Source organism: Alexandromys fortis, unplaced genomic scaffold (genome assembly GCF_014885135.2).
Source record: "Alexandromys fortis isolate MF-2015 unplaced genomic scaffold, M_Fortis_MF-2015_v1.1 scaffold_103, whole genome shotgun sequence".
NCBI classification, from domain to species: domain Eukaryota; kingdom Metazoa; phylum Chordata; class Mammalia; order Rodentia; family Cricetidae; genus Alexandromys; species Alexandromys fortis.
Window position 1 is genome coordinate 1,893,972 of NW_026067978.1, and position 20,182 is coordinate 1,914,153.

General features: G+C 43.1%; 1 protein-coding gene across 2 annotated transcripts in view; it reads right to left on the minus strand.

Moving 5' to 3' along the window:
* Nucleotides 1-3,917: 3,917 nt before the first annotated feature.
* Hspa4 (heat shock protein family A (Hsp70) member 4) overlaps nucleotides 3,918-20,182 on the minus strand; it is a 46,942-nt gene continuing 30,677 nt past the window's right edge. For both annotated transcript variants that reach the window (XM_050157619.1, XM_050157620.1), the window contains 12 exons: nucleotides 19,870-19,946; nucleotides 17,558-17,709; nucleotides 16,848-16,954; nucleotides 15,091-15,224; nucleotides 13,713-13,894; nucleotides 12,821-12,910; nucleotides 10,507-10,659; nucleotides 9,036-9,161; nucleotides 8,178-8,285; nucleotides 6,623-6,742; nucleotides 6,045-6,206; nucleotides 3,918-5,889 (listed from right to left, as the gene is read on the minus strand). In XM_050157619.1, the coding sequence (XP_050013576.1) occupies nucleotides 5,686-5,889; nucleotides 6,045-6,206; nucleotides 6,623-6,742; nucleotides 8,178-8,285; nucleotides 9,036-9,161; nucleotides 10,507-10,659; nucleotides 12,821-12,910; nucleotides 13,713-13,894; nucleotides 15,091-15,224; nucleotides 16,848-16,954; nucleotides 17,558-17,709; nucleotides 19,870-19,946 (1,615 nt within the window). In that variant the 3' untranslated portion in view covers nucleotides 3,918-5,685. The remainder of the gene's footprint in view (nucleotides 5,890-6,044; nucleotides 6,207-6,622; nucleotides 6,743-8,177; nucleotides 8,286-9,035; nucleotides 9,162-10,506; nucleotides 10,660-12,820; nucleotides 12,911-13,712; nucleotides 13,895-15,090; nucleotides 15,225-16,847; nucleotides 16,955-17,557; nucleotides 17,710-19,869; nucleotides 19,947-20,182) is intronic.

Sequence of the window (20,182 nt, forward strand, 5' to 3'; positions counted from 1 at the left end):
ATTGGAAGCAAATATTCCCCCCATACTCTCCATTCTAACTGCATGTGCCAGAACTGGATCTGTAAGGTCAGGGCCAGCCTGGTGATCGATTGCCCAGGGGTAGTGCCCAAATCTAGAAAGCATTCTATACTGTTAACATCGTCTGGGCCCTTCTTTCTCTGATCCCCCAGAAAAGAACACCTTCCTGCTCTCTGTCTTGCTTCATGGGCTGATGCTTCGATCACAACCTTCCTTCCTCCAGAGCAGCCTCCTCTCCAAATGGCGGCTGTATTCCAGCTCTGAGGGTCATGTCCTGGCTGTCCCCACCAAGACCTATCCAAGGGATGTACTGGCAACCACAAGAAGTCTGTAGACTGGAGAGAATCATGCTCATTGAATTCTAGACCACAGGCTCAGGACAGTGCCCAGCCTGCCAACTGGCCCTGTTTCCAGCAGGCTGGGCACTTGGGAACTTCCGGTTTCACTGTGCCCAGCTCTTTATGCTCAGGCAGCTCCCACCTTCTGACACTCTGGAGCATGCAGGCCTGCTGGCTATTTGGTTTCTCACTGTCAGCCTCCCTCTTCCTGACACACCTTCTGCTCTGGAAGCTTCTACTTCCTTTCCCAACACGTCTAAATACAGTCCACTCCCAAACCAGGGGGACACCTCCTGCCCTGAGGCTTCCTTCCATAACTGCCTGGATCTACAGTCCTCACCTCCACCCTATACATCCCACTACTACTGGAACCAGCAGCAGGACCCATCACAACCCCTACAGATGCAAAGTCCCACTTACCCGATCACATCTCCTTTTTAGATTTAAAACCTTAAAGTCATTCTTTTAGCTTGCTTATGCTTACTGATTTTGGAGCCACCCAACGCAATCCAGATTAGCCTCAAACTCGCTACACACCAAGTGCGATCTTGAACTGCGATTCTCCCCTTTCTGCCCACCCCTCCAAGAGCGCTGGGATTACAGCCATGCCTCATCGAGGGTTTATGTGATACTAGAGACTGAGTGAACACACTCTGGGCTTCGTGTCAGCCAGGCAAGCACTCTACCAGCTGAGCTGTATCCCCAGCTCAGAGTGTTATTCTTTTTTGTTTTGTTTTGTTTTGTTTTGTTTTGTTTTGTTTTGTTTGAGACAGGATGTCACTGTGTATCTTTGGCTGACCTAGAACTCACTATGTAGACCAGGTTGGAATTGAACTCACAGAGATCCACCTGCCTCTGCCTGCCTCATCATTCTCTTTAAAACACGCCTTTAAGGCCAGCACGTTGGCACACGCCTTTAATCTCAGCACTTGGAGGCAGAAGCAGGTGAATCTCTGAGTTCGAAGCCAGCCTGGTCTATATAATGTTCCAGGACAGCCAGGACTACATAGAGCCCCTGCCTCAAATCAAAAAACAAAAAACATACTTCTACTGTTTGTTGTTGAAACAACAGTAATCACTCAGTAATCCAGGCTGGTCTTGGGTCTTCTGCCTCAGTTTCCCTAGAGTTAGGACTGTGGACGTTACCAGTGTGCCCAGATACTTTCACTTTCTCTTAACTTTATGTGTATGAGTGTTTTGTCTATATGTGCACCAAGTGTGTGCCTGGTGCCTATGGAAGCCAGAAGGCAACAGATCCCCTAGGACTGGGGTTCTAAACAGTTGAGGCACCATGTTGGTGTTGAGAATTGAACCCAAGTTCATGGAAGAGCAGCCAGTGTTCTTAACCACTGAGTCATTTCTCCAGCCCACCAACACACTTTTTTTTTTTTTTTTTTTGGTTTTTCGAGACATGGTTTCTCTGTAGCTTTGGTGCCTGTCCTGGAACTAGCTCTTGTAGACCAGGCTGGCCTCGAACTCCCAGAGATCCGCCTGGCTCTGCCTCCTGAGTGCTGGGATTAAAGGCGTGCGCCACCACCACCCGGCTCCACCAACACACTTTTAACACCACAAAATCTTAAATTTTCTATTAATCTGAGAGAATACACAACAGGGAAAATACACAGTTAAGAATCTACCCATGCCAGCAGTGGGGGTGCACTCCTTTAATCCTGGCACCCAAGAGGCAAAAGCAGGCAGATCTTGGAGTTTAAGACCAGCCTTGTCTACAGAGCAAGTTCCAGAACAGCCAGAGCTACACAGAAAAACCTAATAAAAAAAAAATAAAAAAAAACAACAAAACACAACGAAACAGTAACAAAAAAAAAAAAAACTTACCCATTAAACTTACCCTGAAAACTACTTCTTTTGAAAATGTCCTTCCAGATCAATGGTGTTGGCAACATAGTTTATGGTTCTTTACAATCATGGGCAGTTATGCAGGGGTTTTTTTTGAGACAGGGTTTCTCTGTGTAACACCCTGGCTGTCCTTGAACTCACTCTGTAGACCAGCTGGCCTGGGATCCGCATGCCTCTGCCTCCAGAGGGCTGGGATTAAAGGCCTATGCCACTACTGCCCACCTGGTTATGCAGTTTTATAACCAGCATTTACCATGCAAAAATTAAAACCACTTCAAAATAATGGTAAATTGCAAGCGTGCAAATGAGTCAGCCAAAAGCCAGCTCATCAAGAAACAAAAGTAGGGCCAGGTGGCGGCACACACCTGTACTCCAAGCAATTGGAAGGCAGAAGCAGGAAGATCACGTTGAAAGACTGCTGAGTCTACAGAGAATTCCAGGCCCATGAGGACTACCTACAACTCTTCCTCAATGTGGCCCCTTTTTCAGATTGGTCCCTGAAAGCCAACACCCACCTGTAACTCCAGTTCCTGTGGAGTCAATAACTCTCTTCCCAAATTTGCATTTACGTTAATAAAAAGTAATCAAAACCAAGTGGACGGCACCAAAACTCTGATGTGCCTTGGTGATAGAGCATTTGCCTGCCCTGGGTTTCACCCCAGCAATAAGAGGAAAAGGAAGTGAGTCAGGACTCTAAGCCTGCCTCATCTTGCCTGGTCACTTACAAGAGCTGGAGCCACACCCAATCTTCCCCCCCCCCTCCTCAGGTACAAACAGCCATACCTCTTCTTTACTGCAATGTTTCAGTCTCATCCCACCAGCTTCTCACTCTACACACATCATAGGACTCTTCCAGAAAAACTCAGCGGCCCCAGTGGCACACACATAGGTCTCTTCCAGAAAAGCTCGGCGACCCCAGTGAGCAGATCTAAATAGCTGCCAAAACCCTTTTACCATTTTCTTACCAAGCTCACTCAGGACCTCACCGTTCCAGGGTTGAGGATATTCTGCACACACTGAAAAGCAGACAATTTTACACCAGTCCTAGCTGTACCACCACCCTCTCATAGCCGGCACAGCGTTGTGCAGGGGCTCTGGTGACCATAGGGGGCCGGGGGGGGGGGGGGGGGACAGGACTGTTCTTCTCCAAGAGTCCTGATGGCCTTGTGGTCAGGCCCAAACGCACCCCACCAATAGACCTTTCTTCTCTCAACACATGGACCAGAACAGTTAGGAGGCAGGATTTCAGACTGCATGTGGCGGTACATGCCTTTAATTAAACCCAACACTGAGGCGGCAGACCCCTGAGTTTGTGAACTAAGTGGGTTCCACAACAGTCAGGGCTATATAAGCCTGCCGGGACAGGGGCGGGGCGGAAGCATGACATCAGACAGTAATGCCTCCCGTACTGGTCTCAGGGCTTCATCCCCATTCCCATATGCAACACAGGACACACACCACGTACCCACTAGCAGATCCTGGACCAACTTGGTCGGTCCTGGCACTCAATGCTCTATATGCACCCACCCTCTTCTACTGCTGTCAAACCTGAAGTCAGGCTTTGCAGAGTATCCCAACACCAACAACAGGGCCTAGTGGGATAACACCATTGGATTCCAGTGAGGCTGCTGTGCAACACAAAGTTTCCCCAGCTCCCAGTCTCTCACACACTCACCAACCCATATAAGGAAATTAAGAAAACCATTCGAGTTAAGACAGGTTTCTTTTATTAGTTTTTCCTAAACTTTGTCTCAAGTTTACTGTTTTTCTTAGTGTAAGAATGTGACCTTGAGTTTTTAACAAACCAGTTGGGTAACGCGACCTGGATAAATGCTTGTTTGCACACAAGTCACTTGCCACTCTAGTCTGCCTCCACATAAATCCAATCGGTCTGTCTAGACAGAGCAGAAGCAGATCATCTGATTTCTAGCTTACAACTTCAAATTCACCCCCACCCCAACCCCCCACCCTCCCACGCCCACACACAGATGTTTATGAGAAATGGTCTTAAGGACAGTCAGTTGCATAAGAGTTGGCTTTAATCCTGCAGCCTGCACTTGAAATAGCTATTGGCCTCACAGCAAGGTCAGCAGGCACTCCTGCAGCAAAGCAACACTGGGCCTGGGGCTTCAGGCCCCAGCAGAGCAGGTACTCAGTCGCTTACACCGTTCTTCCCTCCTCTTCAGTCAACTGCCTTTAGAGCACTTGCACGCTACAGGACTTTCTGTGTAGACACAAGCATAGTGAACCCAACTATGCATGGTTTTTTAAGATTATTTCCAACAAGCAAAAATGAACACAGGGCTCTGTTACAGAGATCAGTGATCACAAAAGACCCAGAACATAACCCACACTTGTAACTAAGGCAGGTAACCAACTCTTCCCTCTGCTACAGACATCCGTTTCCAAAACACCTCCTTCCTGTGGACTGGCCCCAGGAAGTGTGTGGTGCCCTGACACTGTCTGCAGTCGACAATGAGGTGTTCCTGTGACCTTGAGCACCTTAACACTAAAGATTCATCTGGAGCAATCGGTGCAATAGCTTACAATCTGTCAGCTGTTTTAACATACAGATTGGCAGACTCATAACACAGATTAACAGTAACATAGGCGACAGCAAAAGAGCTAAGAATCCTGAACTCTCATCCTCTTCTGTCTAATGCTCTAATTTACACACATCATCTTCCACTTGAGCAGGCCAGGGGACAAATCTTTCCACCATAAGAAGCAAGGATGTATAGCTCAGATTCACCATGCCTACAGCCAACCGTGTTATCTACAACCTAACCTGAAGGGAAAACTAGACTTTGATGCTTCAGTATTAGTGAACTTACTTTCAGGAACTATGGAAAGCTACTGCATCCAAGTCCCCTGATTCACTAAAGCCTGCTCTGAGTGAAGAGGACATGTGCATTAGACTGTTGCTGAGGGAGGAGGGAGACAGGGCTGGGAACAGAGAGCAGTGAGGCCTCGGAGCAAGCCCTGCTGTGCTCTGCGCTCCTGTGTTAATCCATGCTTGCCCGTGCTCCGGCCCTCAGAAATGGGGGAAACACCCCCACAGGCCAAGAATGCTGGTGCTGATCTCCACCCAGACTTTATAAGCATAATTTGAGCTTCTGTCATGTATAAAGAAAAGCCTGCCTGGCAGCTGTAACAGCTTTTGCTAAAGCTCAGCTTTCCTGAACACACTTCATTTTGTAGAAGCATGATTAAAACACAAAGGAGGGAGGCAAGAGCTCAGAAAAGATTAGCAGGGCTCTTAAACAGGACCGTAATGAAGAGACAGTGCACTCCATCTCTGGATCTAACTATTTAGAAGTCAAAATGCTCCATACATTACCTATACCCCACCCCCAAGATCCCCTAAAAACTAAGAAATCTCCAGTATTTGCTTGCTCTAGTTGATATTTAGAACAAAGTTGACAACTTAAAGCTTTATAATAGTCTGTTTTAATATAAACAAGTGTTGAAATCAATCAATGTCCATCTCAGGAAGCTTCTTGTCTGCATCAGAAGGCACAGCTGTGTCTGCACCCTGCTCGGCAGCCTGGGGGCCTGGGCTATCTCCTTGGCCGTCCACTGGTCCATTCTGCTCAGCATGTTTTGGCTCCTCCTTTGGGGGTTCCACTTTGGGTTTGGGCTTTGAAATTATAGGATTGCAAATACTCGCCAGCTCCTAAAATGGCAAAGAAAGAAAACTATGATTTCTTGTAAATTAAACAAACCTTATACTGCTGCAGGCTAAACCCTAGTAGCTAAGATACATAACAAAATCCCAACTGTTAATTACAAAAGAGCTGCCAAAAAAAGTACACAAAGTTAAAAAAATACCTTAATTTTAGCTTCAATCTCCTTTGTCTTGACAACTGGGTCCACCGTCAGGCTCTGCTTGTTCTGCAGGTTCAGCTTGCTATTCATCCACTCCATTGCCTCATTGGTGCTTTTCTCTACCTTTGTCACGTCAGCAGCATCCAAGTGCTCATACTGGTCCTCCTACAAGTGGGAGTGGAGAGCTAAGTGCCAAGAATGAGCCAATCCCTGCCAAATACTGCCTTTCACACAATTCTCATCTTGGGGCTGGAGAGACAGTTTAGTGCACTTGCTGCTCTGAGTTCAGTTGGCTTCACCCACACTGGGCAGTTTAAAATCACCTGTAACTCCAGCCCCAAAAAGAATCCAACACCATCTAGTGCACAAGAATAAAAAGTAATAAAAATAACACTTTCAATCCCAGCATTCAGGAAGAAGAGGCAGGTGGATCTCTGAGTTTCACACCAGCCTGGTCTACAGAACAAGTTCCAAGCCAGACAGGACTACAAAAACAACCCATCTCAAAAACAAAAACAAGACAAACAAACAAAAAAAACACACAGAGCCCTGACCAAAATCGTAGGAAAATGAAAAAATACCTTGTTTTTGAAAGAGCTGATCACTTTCATATACTGTTGAATTTGCTTCCCTAGTTCTTCAAATAACTTTGGTCTTTCTTCAGATTCCTGGAATCGTGTCTTAATAGGCTGACCTAAATTCTAACAAGAGAATATACAGGTCTGTATGTACAGGGTAGTTTACAATACTTAAGTTACATTGCTGCTACTATAACTAAGAATGGGGCTAAAGCACCACTCCCTGGGCATGTGTGTGGACACACGTGAATATACACATAAATATATAAACAATACATGCATGGAAATGTTTCAACAAACCATTGGAAATATCAGGCTCCTTCTTTGGCTGCTCATTAGCACAAGTGAAGACAGTCCCAAGGAATTGTTTCTCATTACCAACCAAGGCCCAGTCTCACAGTAGGACAACCACAAATTATCTGTCTTCTGTACTTGTCCAACAGTTTTTTATTAAAAACCATACTGGAGCAGGCTGATCTCTAAGTACAAGTCCAGCCTGGTCTAGAGAGCAAGTACCAAGACAGCCAGGACAGAGAAACCCTGTCTCAAAAAATCGTCTCTTCAGCCCCATCTGGGTCCTAATTCAGATCAACTAAATGATCACGGTTGAGGAAATGAAAACTTGAAAACTCAACACAGTAACACTAGAGATTTCTGGTGTTATGATGATACACAGCATGAGGTTGTAGATTTTACAAGCATCCTGAAATATTCTGTATTAAACATAACCCAAGTCACAAAGTCTAACTCAACCTGGGAGATGGTACAGAAGTCCCACTAGCACCTCACAGATGACAAGAAAATCATTTTGCACGGTGAAGCCAGGTGGCGGTGTATGTCTTTAATTCCAGCGCCTGGGAGACCAGCCTGATCTACATACAGAGTTCCAGAATAGCTAGAAGAGACCCTGTCTCAGGAGGAAGAAGATATAGAAGAGACCTTGTCTAGGGATGGAGGAAGGGAGGGAGGGGAGAAGGTCTGACAGGTAGAAGGAAGAAAAAATGGGGGGGGGGGGGCATAGCTAGCAGGAACACCTGCATTCCTGCCAGGTGAGCCAGCTAAGGCCTGTGCACTGTTCTTGAGTCACCCACTTGGACAGGTGCAATGCCCACTTCTGGAAAGCAGGTCCACAACGCAAACCAGAAATAAAGGGGATATTCCAATTTCCTCTCGGTCAATTTTCAGCTGTTTTCAAACTAAGACCTCAACTGGGGTGATACTTTGTTATCCATCCAGTTTTACCATGGGGTACAGACATATGAGATGCTCTGCTTTCACCTAGAAGAAACCTATACTGGGCCTCATCTACACTGTGGGAGAAAGCACTGACTCCACTGTGTGGCAAGCACCTCTGAGGCAGACAGAGCTAGGACTTGCTGCTTTTTCTATATCCTGATATGAAGAAGGTTCCCAATCCTAATTCACTGGAAGTCTATTGAGAATAAGCGCATCAGAGCAAACAGTTCTGGAACGCATTTCCAGCCTGTGCTCTTTACTAAGAAGAACCTCTCTCTGAAAGCTCCAGAGGCACAGAGAGCTCTGCTTAAGAGTCACTTACTTTTAATTCAGCCAATTTGTCTACATAAACTTGCTTTGGTTGGTCTTCTCCATCTTCATACAACCAATTTTCAGTATCCTCTAATTTTAAGGTAAAACTATTACGATCCTATAAATAAAGAAAATATAATTGTCTCTCATACACACACATACTGTAACAGAAAATATTGGTTTTTTTGTTTTTTTTTTTTAACAGAAAATATTGTAACAATAAAGAAATACAAAACAGGGCTGAGGAGATGAATCAGTAAGTAGTGACTGTGCATGTGATACGCAACCCATGAAGAAGCCAAGCAAGTGTGTAGACTCAGGAGGCAAGAGCTGGGGATCCCTGGAACAGGCTGGCTAGTTACATTAGTATAACCTGCAAGTTGTAGTTTCAGGGAAAGACTGCATCAAAAATATAAGTGAAGATCAATCAAAGATAGCAGACACCAATTCTGAGCCTCTACATGGACTCACATCCATGTGCACCCATCACACACGTAAACCACATGTGCATATATGAAAAATTTTGCATCTATGTAGCTCCCAAAGACATACACTTCAGTATTTTGGGGTTTATTTTATGTCTATGAATGTTTTGCCTGACAGTATGTACTTGTACCACATGTACACAGTGTCCATGGAGGCGAGAAAAGGGTGTCAATTCTCTAAAACTGTAATTATAGACACTGTGAGCCACCACACAGGTACTGAGAACCAAACACAAGTCCTGTGAAATGGCAGCAAGTGCTCCTAACCACTGAGCTCTCTCCAACCAACTCTGAGTAACTTGATGACACACACAAAGTAGCAGAGCTTCCGTTTCAAGGTGTGAAGTTTCCCTACACCCACAGAAAGGGAGCAGCACACTTACATCTTCACTCACAAACTTCTCATATTCACCACTGAGTTTGTCTCTCATCTCGTACACATATTCTTCCACCGCGTTCTTGGCATCATTCCGTTCCTTCTCCAGTTTATCCTGCATGATCATCTTACCCTGGAAAAACAGCAATGAATTAGACACAAGACCAACAGCTATGACCATTTCCTCTTAACATCAACAAACAAGAAAACAAAGAGTGTTCTCTGTTCAAATCTTTTCAATTCTTTTGAGTCACCCCAACAAAATAGAGGCAGGAATATAATCAGGAAGAAAATTTGAAGATCAGTTTGTGGGATTTATCTTAGGGGAAGGGAATAGTGAAAATACTAAGATGTACCCTCAAGAGCAAAATTAAGTATATTTAAGACAAGAAAAATTTGAGCCAAATGGTAGCACATGCCTTTTGATCCCAACCCTTGGTAGGCAGAGGCAAGTGGATATATATGAGTTCCAGGATTGCCAGGGCTACACAGAGAAACCTAATATGGGGGGGGGGGGGGGGGGGTGTAACGGCAGAGAGACAGAGACAGACAGAGATTGTATGTGGCTCTGAAACTGTTTATGGGAACCTTTTTTGCCAGATACGGTGGCACACACCTTTAATCCTGACACATAGGAGGCAGAGGCAGGGGAAAGTCAGTCTGATCAGTCTACAAACTAGTCCCAAGACAGCCTCCCACCACCAACAAAAATAAAACTATTTTAATGTTATAAGGTAAACGTCTACTTTTTAATTCTACAACACTAAGAAAAGTTAAACATATTTATGTCATATGGTGATGAAGGTCCAGTCAAACAGAACTGCTCTAAGATATGACAGGTAGGGTTGAAGAGATAGCACTGGTTAATGGGTCCTGAGTTAAAATTTAAAAAAAAGAAAAAAAAGGAAGGGAAGAAAGAAAGAGTCATGAGTTCAATTCCCAGCAACCATCTATAATGAGATCTGGTGCCCTCTTCTGGCCTGAAGAGATACATGCAGAAAGAACACTATACATACATAAATTAATAAACCTTGAAAGAAAGAAAGAGAGAGAGAGAGAGAGAGAGAGAGAGAGAGAGAGAGAGAGAGATCTGGCAGGTACACATAAGACCTGCCTTAGCTGTGTGACTCTACTGACCCTTCACCCAAACCAAGCAATACCTCCCGAAACCAAAGACGTATTCAAAACCCTCTGAACAGACTAGTGTGGTGGTGATGGTGGCCCCCAGAAAACAGGCAACTGGACCTTTTTGAGTTTAAGGCTAGGCTGGCCTAAGTTTAGTTAATCAATGCACACTAAAAAATCAAGTTCCAGGACAGCGAAGGCTATTACACAGAAAAAACAACACAGAAAAAAAAATAAATAAAATGAAAAAAAAAAAAATAATTTAATGGGTGGGGTCACCACAACATGAGGAAATGTATTAAAGGAATTAGGAAGGATAAGAACTACTGCCCTAAAGGCTACCGTCTATGTACCTCGTTCTCTGTATACAGCCCGAGCATCTCTCGGTCCAACTGCCATAGCAGCTGACTCTCAATGGGTAGGTCCACAGTGCTGGTCTTCACTTTTGCCTTCTTGGCTTGAGGTGGTTGGTCCATCTTTTTATCTTTTGATCCAGCTTGAGAGGTCTAAAGAAAAAGAAAATATGAAGAGCAAAAACATATAGACTAACCTAAATTTTAAAACGGATCAAGTCAAAAGTAACTCATGATTATTATATAGAAAACTAAGTGACCCTCTGTCTGATCTGTAGTAGTAAATTCAGGAGGAAAACAATGGTGGTCTGAAGAGTTCGGAAAAGGACAGAGAACTTTATTCTACAAGATAGAAAGTAAAAGGAGCACTACAGTGCTTTAAAATCTGCTTTACAACTAAAAATGAAACAGTTAACATACCTAACAACCTTCTGTGTATCTGACAACCAACATACAATCACTGGCCACAGTGTACTAGTACAGAGCACTTGGAAGGCACAGGCTAGGGCATCAGGAGTTCAAAGCCATCCTGATCTATGTGAGATCCTGTCTCAAAAAAACAACAACCACACCCACACGCCAACACCACTTACACTGTTATGGGAATCTATTCAATGAAATGAAAATGGGTCAAAAAATTTAAACGACAGCAATCTGTCAACAGCAGAGAATACAATGACAGTGGAATTAGACCCTAATATTTCAGTGCCATAAATAAAAAATAAACATGAAGCCGGGCGATGGTGGCGGACGCCTTTAATCCCAGCACTCGGGAGGCAGAGGCAGGAGGATCTCTGTGAGTTCGAGACCAGCCTGGTCTACAGAGCTAGTTCCAGGACAGGCTCCAAAGCCACAGAGAAACCCTGTCTCGAAAAACCAAAATAAATAAATAAATAAATAAATAAACGTGAAGGCAAAACCTAGGCAGACTGTACAAGACCTTTAAATGTTACATGATTACCCTGACATATTTTACACATGTATCGCAATGTAATTTTCACAGGATTATGTCTTTGTGTATATGTATGCATGATTATGCATTCATGGGTGAGCAAGCAGGTGTGTCCACAGCTACCTGTGGAGCCCCAAACGTCAACATCAGCTATCTTCCTGGCTCTCTATATTAAAAATTCTATTACCTATATATATTTAGAGATACATGTATTATTGCAAATGAGCCACAAAACATGTGCAGAGGTCAGAGACAACTTGCAGGTTAGTTTCCTTCTTTACTATGCTGGCCCCGGGAACGGCAGACTTGGTGACAAGCACCTGCTGAGACACCTTGTCAGTACAACACTTTTGAGACAGGGTATGTCACCAAACCAAAAGCTCACCAATTCAGCCTGACTCGCTGGCCTTAAGCCCCAGGGACTCCTATGTCCCCAGTTCTGCATCTTAAAGTCTTAAATATTTGTATGTACATATGAAAACACGTTATGGTACATGTGGGTGGAAGTCAGAAGACAATATCAATTTGTGGGGAATCAACTATCTTTCCACCATATGGGTCCAAGGCACCCACCCACCTTGAGCTGTTGAGTTTGGCAGTAAGTGCTGGCCCTGAATTGGGGATGTAATTTAGCACTGTTACCAACTGACCCATATGTCACCCTAGTGACACAGAAACACTTTACAATAAAAGAAGGAATGATTCTTCTTCCTCCCTAGCCACCTGATTAGGAGCTATTCCAAACCTCATGCAAGAAAACAGTGGCCACAAAGAAAGAAATCTCAACCTGAATACTGTATTATGTTGTCTCACACTAGTGTTTATCACTATAAGGACAACAATATTCAATAGGGTAAAGCATGTGGAAAATACTAGAATACGTACACTGGCTAGTACCAAGCCAGATGACTCTCAATCACAAACATGTCAACAGACTGATGAAAGTTTGAAACCATCAAAATTCTTCTTCATATTGGGTGGTGGTGGTACATGCCTTTAATTACAGCACTCAGGTGGCAGAGGCAGATGGATGTCAATTCAAGGCCAGCCTGGTCTACAAAGCAAGTTCCAGGACAGCCAAAACTGTTACACTGAGAAAAGGAGGGCTGCTACAAAGAAAAAAAATTGAAAATAAAAAAAAATACCAGAATAAAACACTTGGCAAAATTTGAGAAAAAAAATTCTTAGGTCTCACTGCTTCATTATTAATAAAGTGTCAACGATGTATGCTCTTTTTTAACTTTCCAAAACACACTATGCAATGTAGCTAAAAATTTGTACAAAAGAGTAACAGTGTAGTGTAAGTACAGTCTGCTGGGGTTTGTAGGACAAGAATTCTAAGAGACAATTCTAAGGTCGTACCTCCATTTCCTCAGACTCCGTCTTATTTTCTGCTGGTGTCTGCGGCTGCTGCTCTTCAGCATGTGGTTCCTCCTGGTCCACTTGCATCTTCTGAAAACAGTCAAATGAAACACTGAAACCAGAAGATTCTAACCAAAAATTAGGCATCCTTCAACAACACTCAAAGTCACAAGGTATAGAACACTCCCTGATTCAGCATACAGAGGCTCAAAATTCCAACTACGCACAAGTTACACCAAACATGAAGTTTCCTCTCTGGAGTTCAATACAACAATGCAGTACTTGTCCTGCCCAACTTGCCCACCCTTGTATAAAACAGAGTAACTACAGATGCAGCAGAGTGTGGCAAATACAAACTGAAGGAGCATGTTTGAGCTTCCCTTCCACACGCTTCCTCCCAGAGTCTTGATTTTCAAGAGTTCCTACACCACCATTTTCAATCTCAAAATCACAACATTGCACATGCTGGGGAAAGAAACCCAGAGAATTCTTTTAGCAGAAATGATAAAGAAGTTTGTGGAGCCATCTGAACAAAAGCTTAATGTGGGTGGCCTATGGGAATAGTCCAAAATGCTATGCAGAATGCTGGTACCTGAATCCCCTACACTCCACATGTGGGGAAGAAAGCCAAGCTATAGGAGTCTGGTATAAGAAGAGGACAAGACTTACATTTATCAAGAGTATATAATCTATTATTTTGAAAACAACAGACTTAAGAGCATTTTCCCATAATCAATAATAGTTTAAACTGAGAAATGGTCACAAGGGAAGAGCCAATTTGGGTTCTTTTTCATTCCAGTAAAATGCAAAGCTGTGTTGAAGGGGAATGTATAAAAGCACTCGGTAGCTCTCAGTGCTCCTGTCAGCCAGCAGTATGAAATGGCCAGGTTACCTCTTCTTCCTTTGCATTCTGGTCAGTCTCCATCGGCTCCTCATTTTCCTCAGATTTGTGCACTTCTACTAAGGATGCACTGGACACACTGAAAATGCCATGGACATTTACCCGAACCTTGACTTTCACTTTTGAACTGGAGCCATCAGACTGTGGAGTGACTTTCTGAACTGAAAACTGAGCTGGGGATTTAAGAAAAGATTCAAGAGAATGCACAGTAAGACTCAACTTAAACTTCCATATACACAATCATAGAATAACCACCAGGCTACCCAGCTACGATCAGTCTCAGCACAGCAGCTTTCTCCTTCCTCTCACACACAGCTCACTCTTGCCACCACACTAAGGACTCAAATGTCTCCTGCTGGTTTTCCCTTTTCCTCCTGCATATGCTGTGCCAGAAAATAAAGTGTCTAGTTTCCACACTTACTTTTATATTTTTCCAGTTTATGTCATTTTCTAAGAAATTATCATTTATAAATCTCACTACTATACCAAGGGTTTGTTTAGGGAGTTTTTTTCTTAAAGATCAAAGACAATTTTATTAGATTTTAAAAACAAAGACTGTGGGACAGACAGTTGCCTGAGAGAGAAAAAGCCTATGGGAGAAGTCAGCCACACAGTGGGTTTCACAGGAAGAGTATGGAAGCCCAACGTGTTAGTGAACATACCCAAGGCAAGACCACTGCTGGAAAGAAAAAGACAGAAAAGGGTATAGAAGTTAGCCCTTCTGGGCATGATTGCCATGGTCCTTGCCATCCTACAAATGGAAAGCAGGGCAGTCAACTTTCTTCCCACGATTTCTACAGGTCACTGAGGCTGCTCTTGCTCTTCATCCACAGCACAGATCTTACAGGACTCTTGGTCTCTCTCTTCTCAAGTGACAGTGTTTCCGAATCATAACTATTCTCAGTTTGTAAAGACTCGGTCAAACTTGGTTCTAAATTCTAGGATGGACCGATGGTGTAGAAAAACTGTGTGATTTCTGTGCAAATCTTGTAACTGCATATTAGAACCAGTCAACTCTATCATGTTTTTTCATCGGGACCACCTTATAGTCACCCACAATGTGTACTGAATCCAGGAATACAACATAAGACTCATTAAATAATAACCATCTGGAGTCAAGGCCAACCTGGTCTACACAGTGACGAGGACAGAGCGAGTCCCAGGACAACACAGAGAAAAATCTGTCTCGAAAAACCAAATCAAAGAAACAAACCCACCCATCAGACTGCCTCTATACCCAGTACTATGGATGGAAGATGTTTGTTTTGGGGCATAAAGCACCTTAATTTCTAAATAATCTTTCTTTCTTTTAGTACTCCCAAATAGAAACCAGTTTGTAAATACTATTTTAGATTCCAATTCCACTTACCTATAGCAGGATCTGGATAGGGCAAATCCTGAGGAGAGCTATAGTAGGCCTCAAGAGTGAAAGGTTCCTTTCTGTAAAACGTGAGGACTTTGGAGAAAGGAGCAGCATGATTTTTGGGGAAGACTTCACAGTCACTAGGTAGAAGAAAGAGAGAGGCAAACCCCACAAATTCAAAATCTTCTTTATTAAAATATTTGTCTCTTATTTTATGGAGGGGGTGTTTTGTAGGTGTGTGTGCTGAGGTCAGAGGGCAGCCCTGGGTGTTAGTCCTAGCCTTCCACCTTCTTTGACACGGGGGTCACTACTATTTGGATGCTACCTACTCCAGGCTCCCAGCATGCGAGTGTCTGGGGATTCTCCAAACTCCACCTCCCATCTCGCCATAGCTTTATGGTTTCTGGAAATTTGAACCCAGGTTTTTGGACTTGCAAGGTCCATCTATCTCAACACAATTCATGATTATTCTTAACACTTTTGACATACGTATCCTAGGTATTGTAATTACTGAAGAGTTCTAGTTTCTCCTTGTCAGCTATTATTTCCAGGTTATTCAAAGGAAGCTAGAAAGATGGCTCAGCAGTTAAGAGCACTAGATGCTTTTCCAAAGGACATAGGTTTGATTCCCAGTACCCACATGTTGGCTCACAATAGTCTTTAACTTCATTTTTAAGGGATCCAAAGTCCTCTTCTGGACTTCTCTGACACTAACCACAGACATGGCATACAGGCATACATGCAGGTAAAATACTCACACAAATTTAAAAAAATTTAAATCTTCAGAGTATTAAAAAAAATAACATACTTTTGTATTTTTGGTTATGAGCCTAGTCTTTAACAGCTGAGCCTGGGGCTGGAGAGATGGTTCTGCAGTTAAGAGCACTGGCGGCTCTTTCCAGAGGTCCTGAGTTCAATTCCCAGCAACCACATGCACAACCATCCACAATGAGATCTGATGCCCTCTTCTGGCCTACAGGAATACATGCAGGCAGAACACTGTATACATAATAAAAAAATCTTTAAAACAAAGAGACTGAGACATGGGCTGGAGAGATGGCTCAACAGTTAAGAGCACTGGCTGCTCTTATACAGGACCTGGGTTCAATTCCCAACACCCACACGGCAGCTCAAAACTGTTTGTAACTCCATTTCCCGGAGGATCAGACACCCTCACACAGATACGCATGCAGACAAGCCACCAATGAACATAAAATTAAAAAAAGTCAAACAAAAATAAAATATTATTAAAAAAGGAATATACCCAATCAACACAAAAGGGCACCAAGTCTCAATGGCAACAAGAATAGAAAAATTAAATGACAAGACACTAATTTTTCACGGCTTTAAAAAGAAGATCTCGCCGGGCGGTAGTGGCACACACCTTTAATCCCAGCACTTGGGAGAGTGGCAGGTGTATCTCTTTAGAGTTCAGCCTGGTCTACAAGAGCTAGTTCCAGGACAGGCTCAATAGCTACAGCGAAACCCCGTCTCGAAAAACCAAGGGGGGGGGGGGGGCGCTCATGTAGTCCAACCTGATCACAATGGAGCTAAAGTAGCCTTTCTCCCTTGATTTCCAGCCTCCCTCCACTTCTTGCATGCTGGATCATAGGGATTCACTATCACGCTTGGCCATGCATGAATTTACACTGACAACTGTCACTCTGTTTTATGCACCTGACACATACACATGTGTAAGGGAAGACATTACCCAGATTCAACACCCAGATGAGTATGCATAAATGGGACTGATAATGTATTACCTTGACCCTTCTTCAGCTGGAGAATTCCATCTCAAAGATATTGGATATGCCACCACATCAGTGATAGAAAATTCTCTCACTTTGAAAGCAGGTGATAAGATTGCACACTAGAATGATAATTTTAAAAATTCTATTGATAAATATAGACACAAACTGGTATTACTAGAACTATAAACAAATTCAGGAAACAATCACAGATTTAGTGTTTTCAGTAGTATGTAATGGTATTGAACACTTCTACAAACTGCTGTCAAATTTACTATGCAACCTAGTTTTGCTTTACTAGTTCCCATGAACTTGAAGCATACTACTTCACAAATCACCAGACAACTCAACAAATTCCAGCAGCTCTAGCTTAGAGTTAATCTCGCTATCATTATCGTTATCATTGGTGTCCCCCAACTTTGTTTTTTGGTTATTTTTCTTAGGCAGTGTTTCTACATATAGCCCTAACTGTCCTGGACTCACTATGTAGATTGGGCTAGCCTTGAACTTAAGAGATCCACTGCCTATGCCTCCCAAATACTGGGATTAAAAGCATACAACACCACAGCCCAGCTTATGTATGTATCTTCATGATCAATAATTGTTATGTCTATCAGCTACCCATTTTAAACAAAGCTTTCAGAATCTTACACCTTGAGATTGCCCTCAGGTTAACATGTAGACAGATATTTGCTTATTATGACCTATGAACAAAAGCAACTCACCTGCAGTGCACAGCCTCGAGTGACAGCCTCGTCTGCATTTAATGTTGTACTAAGTTCTTTACCAAAAAATTTGCTGATCTTCTCTTTCACAGCAGGGATTCGTGTGGCACCACCAACTATCTCTACTGCATAAATATCTTCTTTTCTTAACTCTAAGCCACAACAATGAAACATTTATAAAATAATCTTTAAATCAGTACTTTAAAATGAAGAAAAAGTAGCAAGTTTTTTAGAACCATTCAACAGACATTAAACTCTGCTCCCTCACACACCCAACCCAAATTACACATGCACACACTCACAGGAGCAGTACAACAGTGGAGTCTAGAAGGCACTGCAAGCACACTAGTTTGTCCTTTATCGGTCCTACATGCCCTAACAGAGCATCACACACAAAGACCCAGCGTTAGTCATATGTGGGCCTCAAAATACTAATCATGCATGACCTGTCATGAAGGTGAGAGGTTTTTAGACACATCTAATCACTTCCAGTGCTCAGTGCAGAGGACAAGACAGAGTCCCAAATAGAACCCAGTTACAGTCTCCCAAGGATCAGAAGTTGAAAGAGGGCATGGCAAGGCTCCTCTACTGCTCAAAAATACCTCATGCTGCTTGATTTCAAAGTCATTTTATCTAACAACCACTATTTTTTGAGAAAAACATTTAAAGAAACTGGTTTGAGGGCTGGTGAGATAGTTCAATAGGTTGAGGCAAACGCTGAGAAGGCCTGAACTGAGAGAGTTCAGTCTCCCGAGTCCATGCAAATGTGGAAAGAGAACTTCAACTCTACATAATTGTGCTGATCTCCATCCATTTTTAAAAGAAACAGGTTGCAGCAAGGACATTACGTATGTGCTTGTACTTCTGCTGGAGGTTGAGGAAAAGACTGGCTTGAGTCTCCAGTCTATGCAGTGCTCCTCCACCTCAGAAAGAAAACTGGGGAGCAGAGAGGTGTGACACTCCCAAAGTTCAAAATAAAAACACCTGTCATCACCACTGATTTAAGACCCAAGGCAAAATCAGGCAGGGGTGGCGCACACATTTAATCACAGCACTTGGAAGGGATAGGCAGGCAGATCTCTGCGAGCTTGAGGCCAGCCTGATCTACAAAGCAAGTTCTAGGACAGCCAGGACTGTTACATAGAGAAACCCTGTCTCAAAAAGAAAACACCCAAACCAATGCTGACCTAACATCAACAGAATTAGTGACTAGCAAAAAGGTATAAACAGTGTACTCAAAACAGTTTTAATTAATAATATATTCTAAGTGAAATGTTTTAAGGTCTGAAACAAACTTAAAGTGTTTGTGACCAGCCTGGTCTACAGAGTGAGTTCCAGGACAGGCAGGGCTACAGAGAAACACACAAAACCAGAACATACACATGATTTGCAGGTCGTCTTCTGTTGAACAAGTGTGTCCTCACTCTCCACTTCATTTTTATATAATTATTAATCTGCCCCCCCCCCCCCGGGCAGTAACTCTTCAAAGTATTGACTATCCTGGAACTCAGAGAACCACCTGCCTCTGCCTCCTGAGTGTGGAGATTATTTTGAGACAGGGTCTCTAGCCCTGACTGGCCTTAAATGTGATGACCTGACCTTAAAGTTCTGACCCTTCTGCCCCCCACATGCACTACCTCTCCACCTCCATCCTTTACTTTTCCCAAGCTTTGTTTTCTTGAACTATTTTATTATGTACACAGGTGTTTTTTCTGTATGTGTCTGAGAATACATGCACGTCAACAGAGGTCAGAAGAAGGAATCATGTGGATGTGGGTCCTCTGGGAGAGCAGACAGTACTATAACCTCTGAGCCATCTCTCTAACCCCATTTTTGAGTATCTTCTACTGAACCTCAAGCTCAATTCATGAGTATTTTACCTTCCCAGTGCCGGAGGTTAGAAGTGTGTGCAGCTGTTCCTGGGTTTTATGTGGGTCCTGGGGAGCCGAACAGGCCCTCATGGTTGAGCAGCAAGCCCTTTACCACCTGAGTCATCATCTCTCAGACACATATTGAGCTAACCAAGGACTCACTGACAGGAAGTTTATAAGACCACCACACAAGCACTGCCAAAACCTTTTAAGAAAGATTCATGTATACATTTGTGTTTGACACAAAAATGGGATTTTTAGAGAAAATGTATTCTTCAAAGGCCTTAGGGAGAAGAAACATTCAAAAGGAACAGATAAAGCTTATTGGAGCACAGAATTGACAACGTTCATGCAACAAATACTTGAGAGAAGAAAATGTTAACACATAATACATTCCCAGAGTCTGGGATACACAAACAATTCAATGGCAAAAATACTTACTGGATTGTTCCAAGACACTACGAAGTGGAGGCTCCACTCTTGCTAAGAGATCATCACACATCTCCAGAAATTTGCCTCTATTAAAGAAACAATAGGTTAAATCACATTCCAATTTTGGGCAGAACAGAAAGCTATCATCAAAAATCAGGAAATCACAAGCACTGGCAAAAATGTGGAAACTGCAGCCCTGGGCAATGTAAAAAGAACAAACATCACAAGTTTGCCTTTTTGCTTGAAATGCTAAACAGCACTGCCACATGACTGCAATTCCACGCTAGGAACACTCATAGGTAGAACTAAAATATAAGTTCAT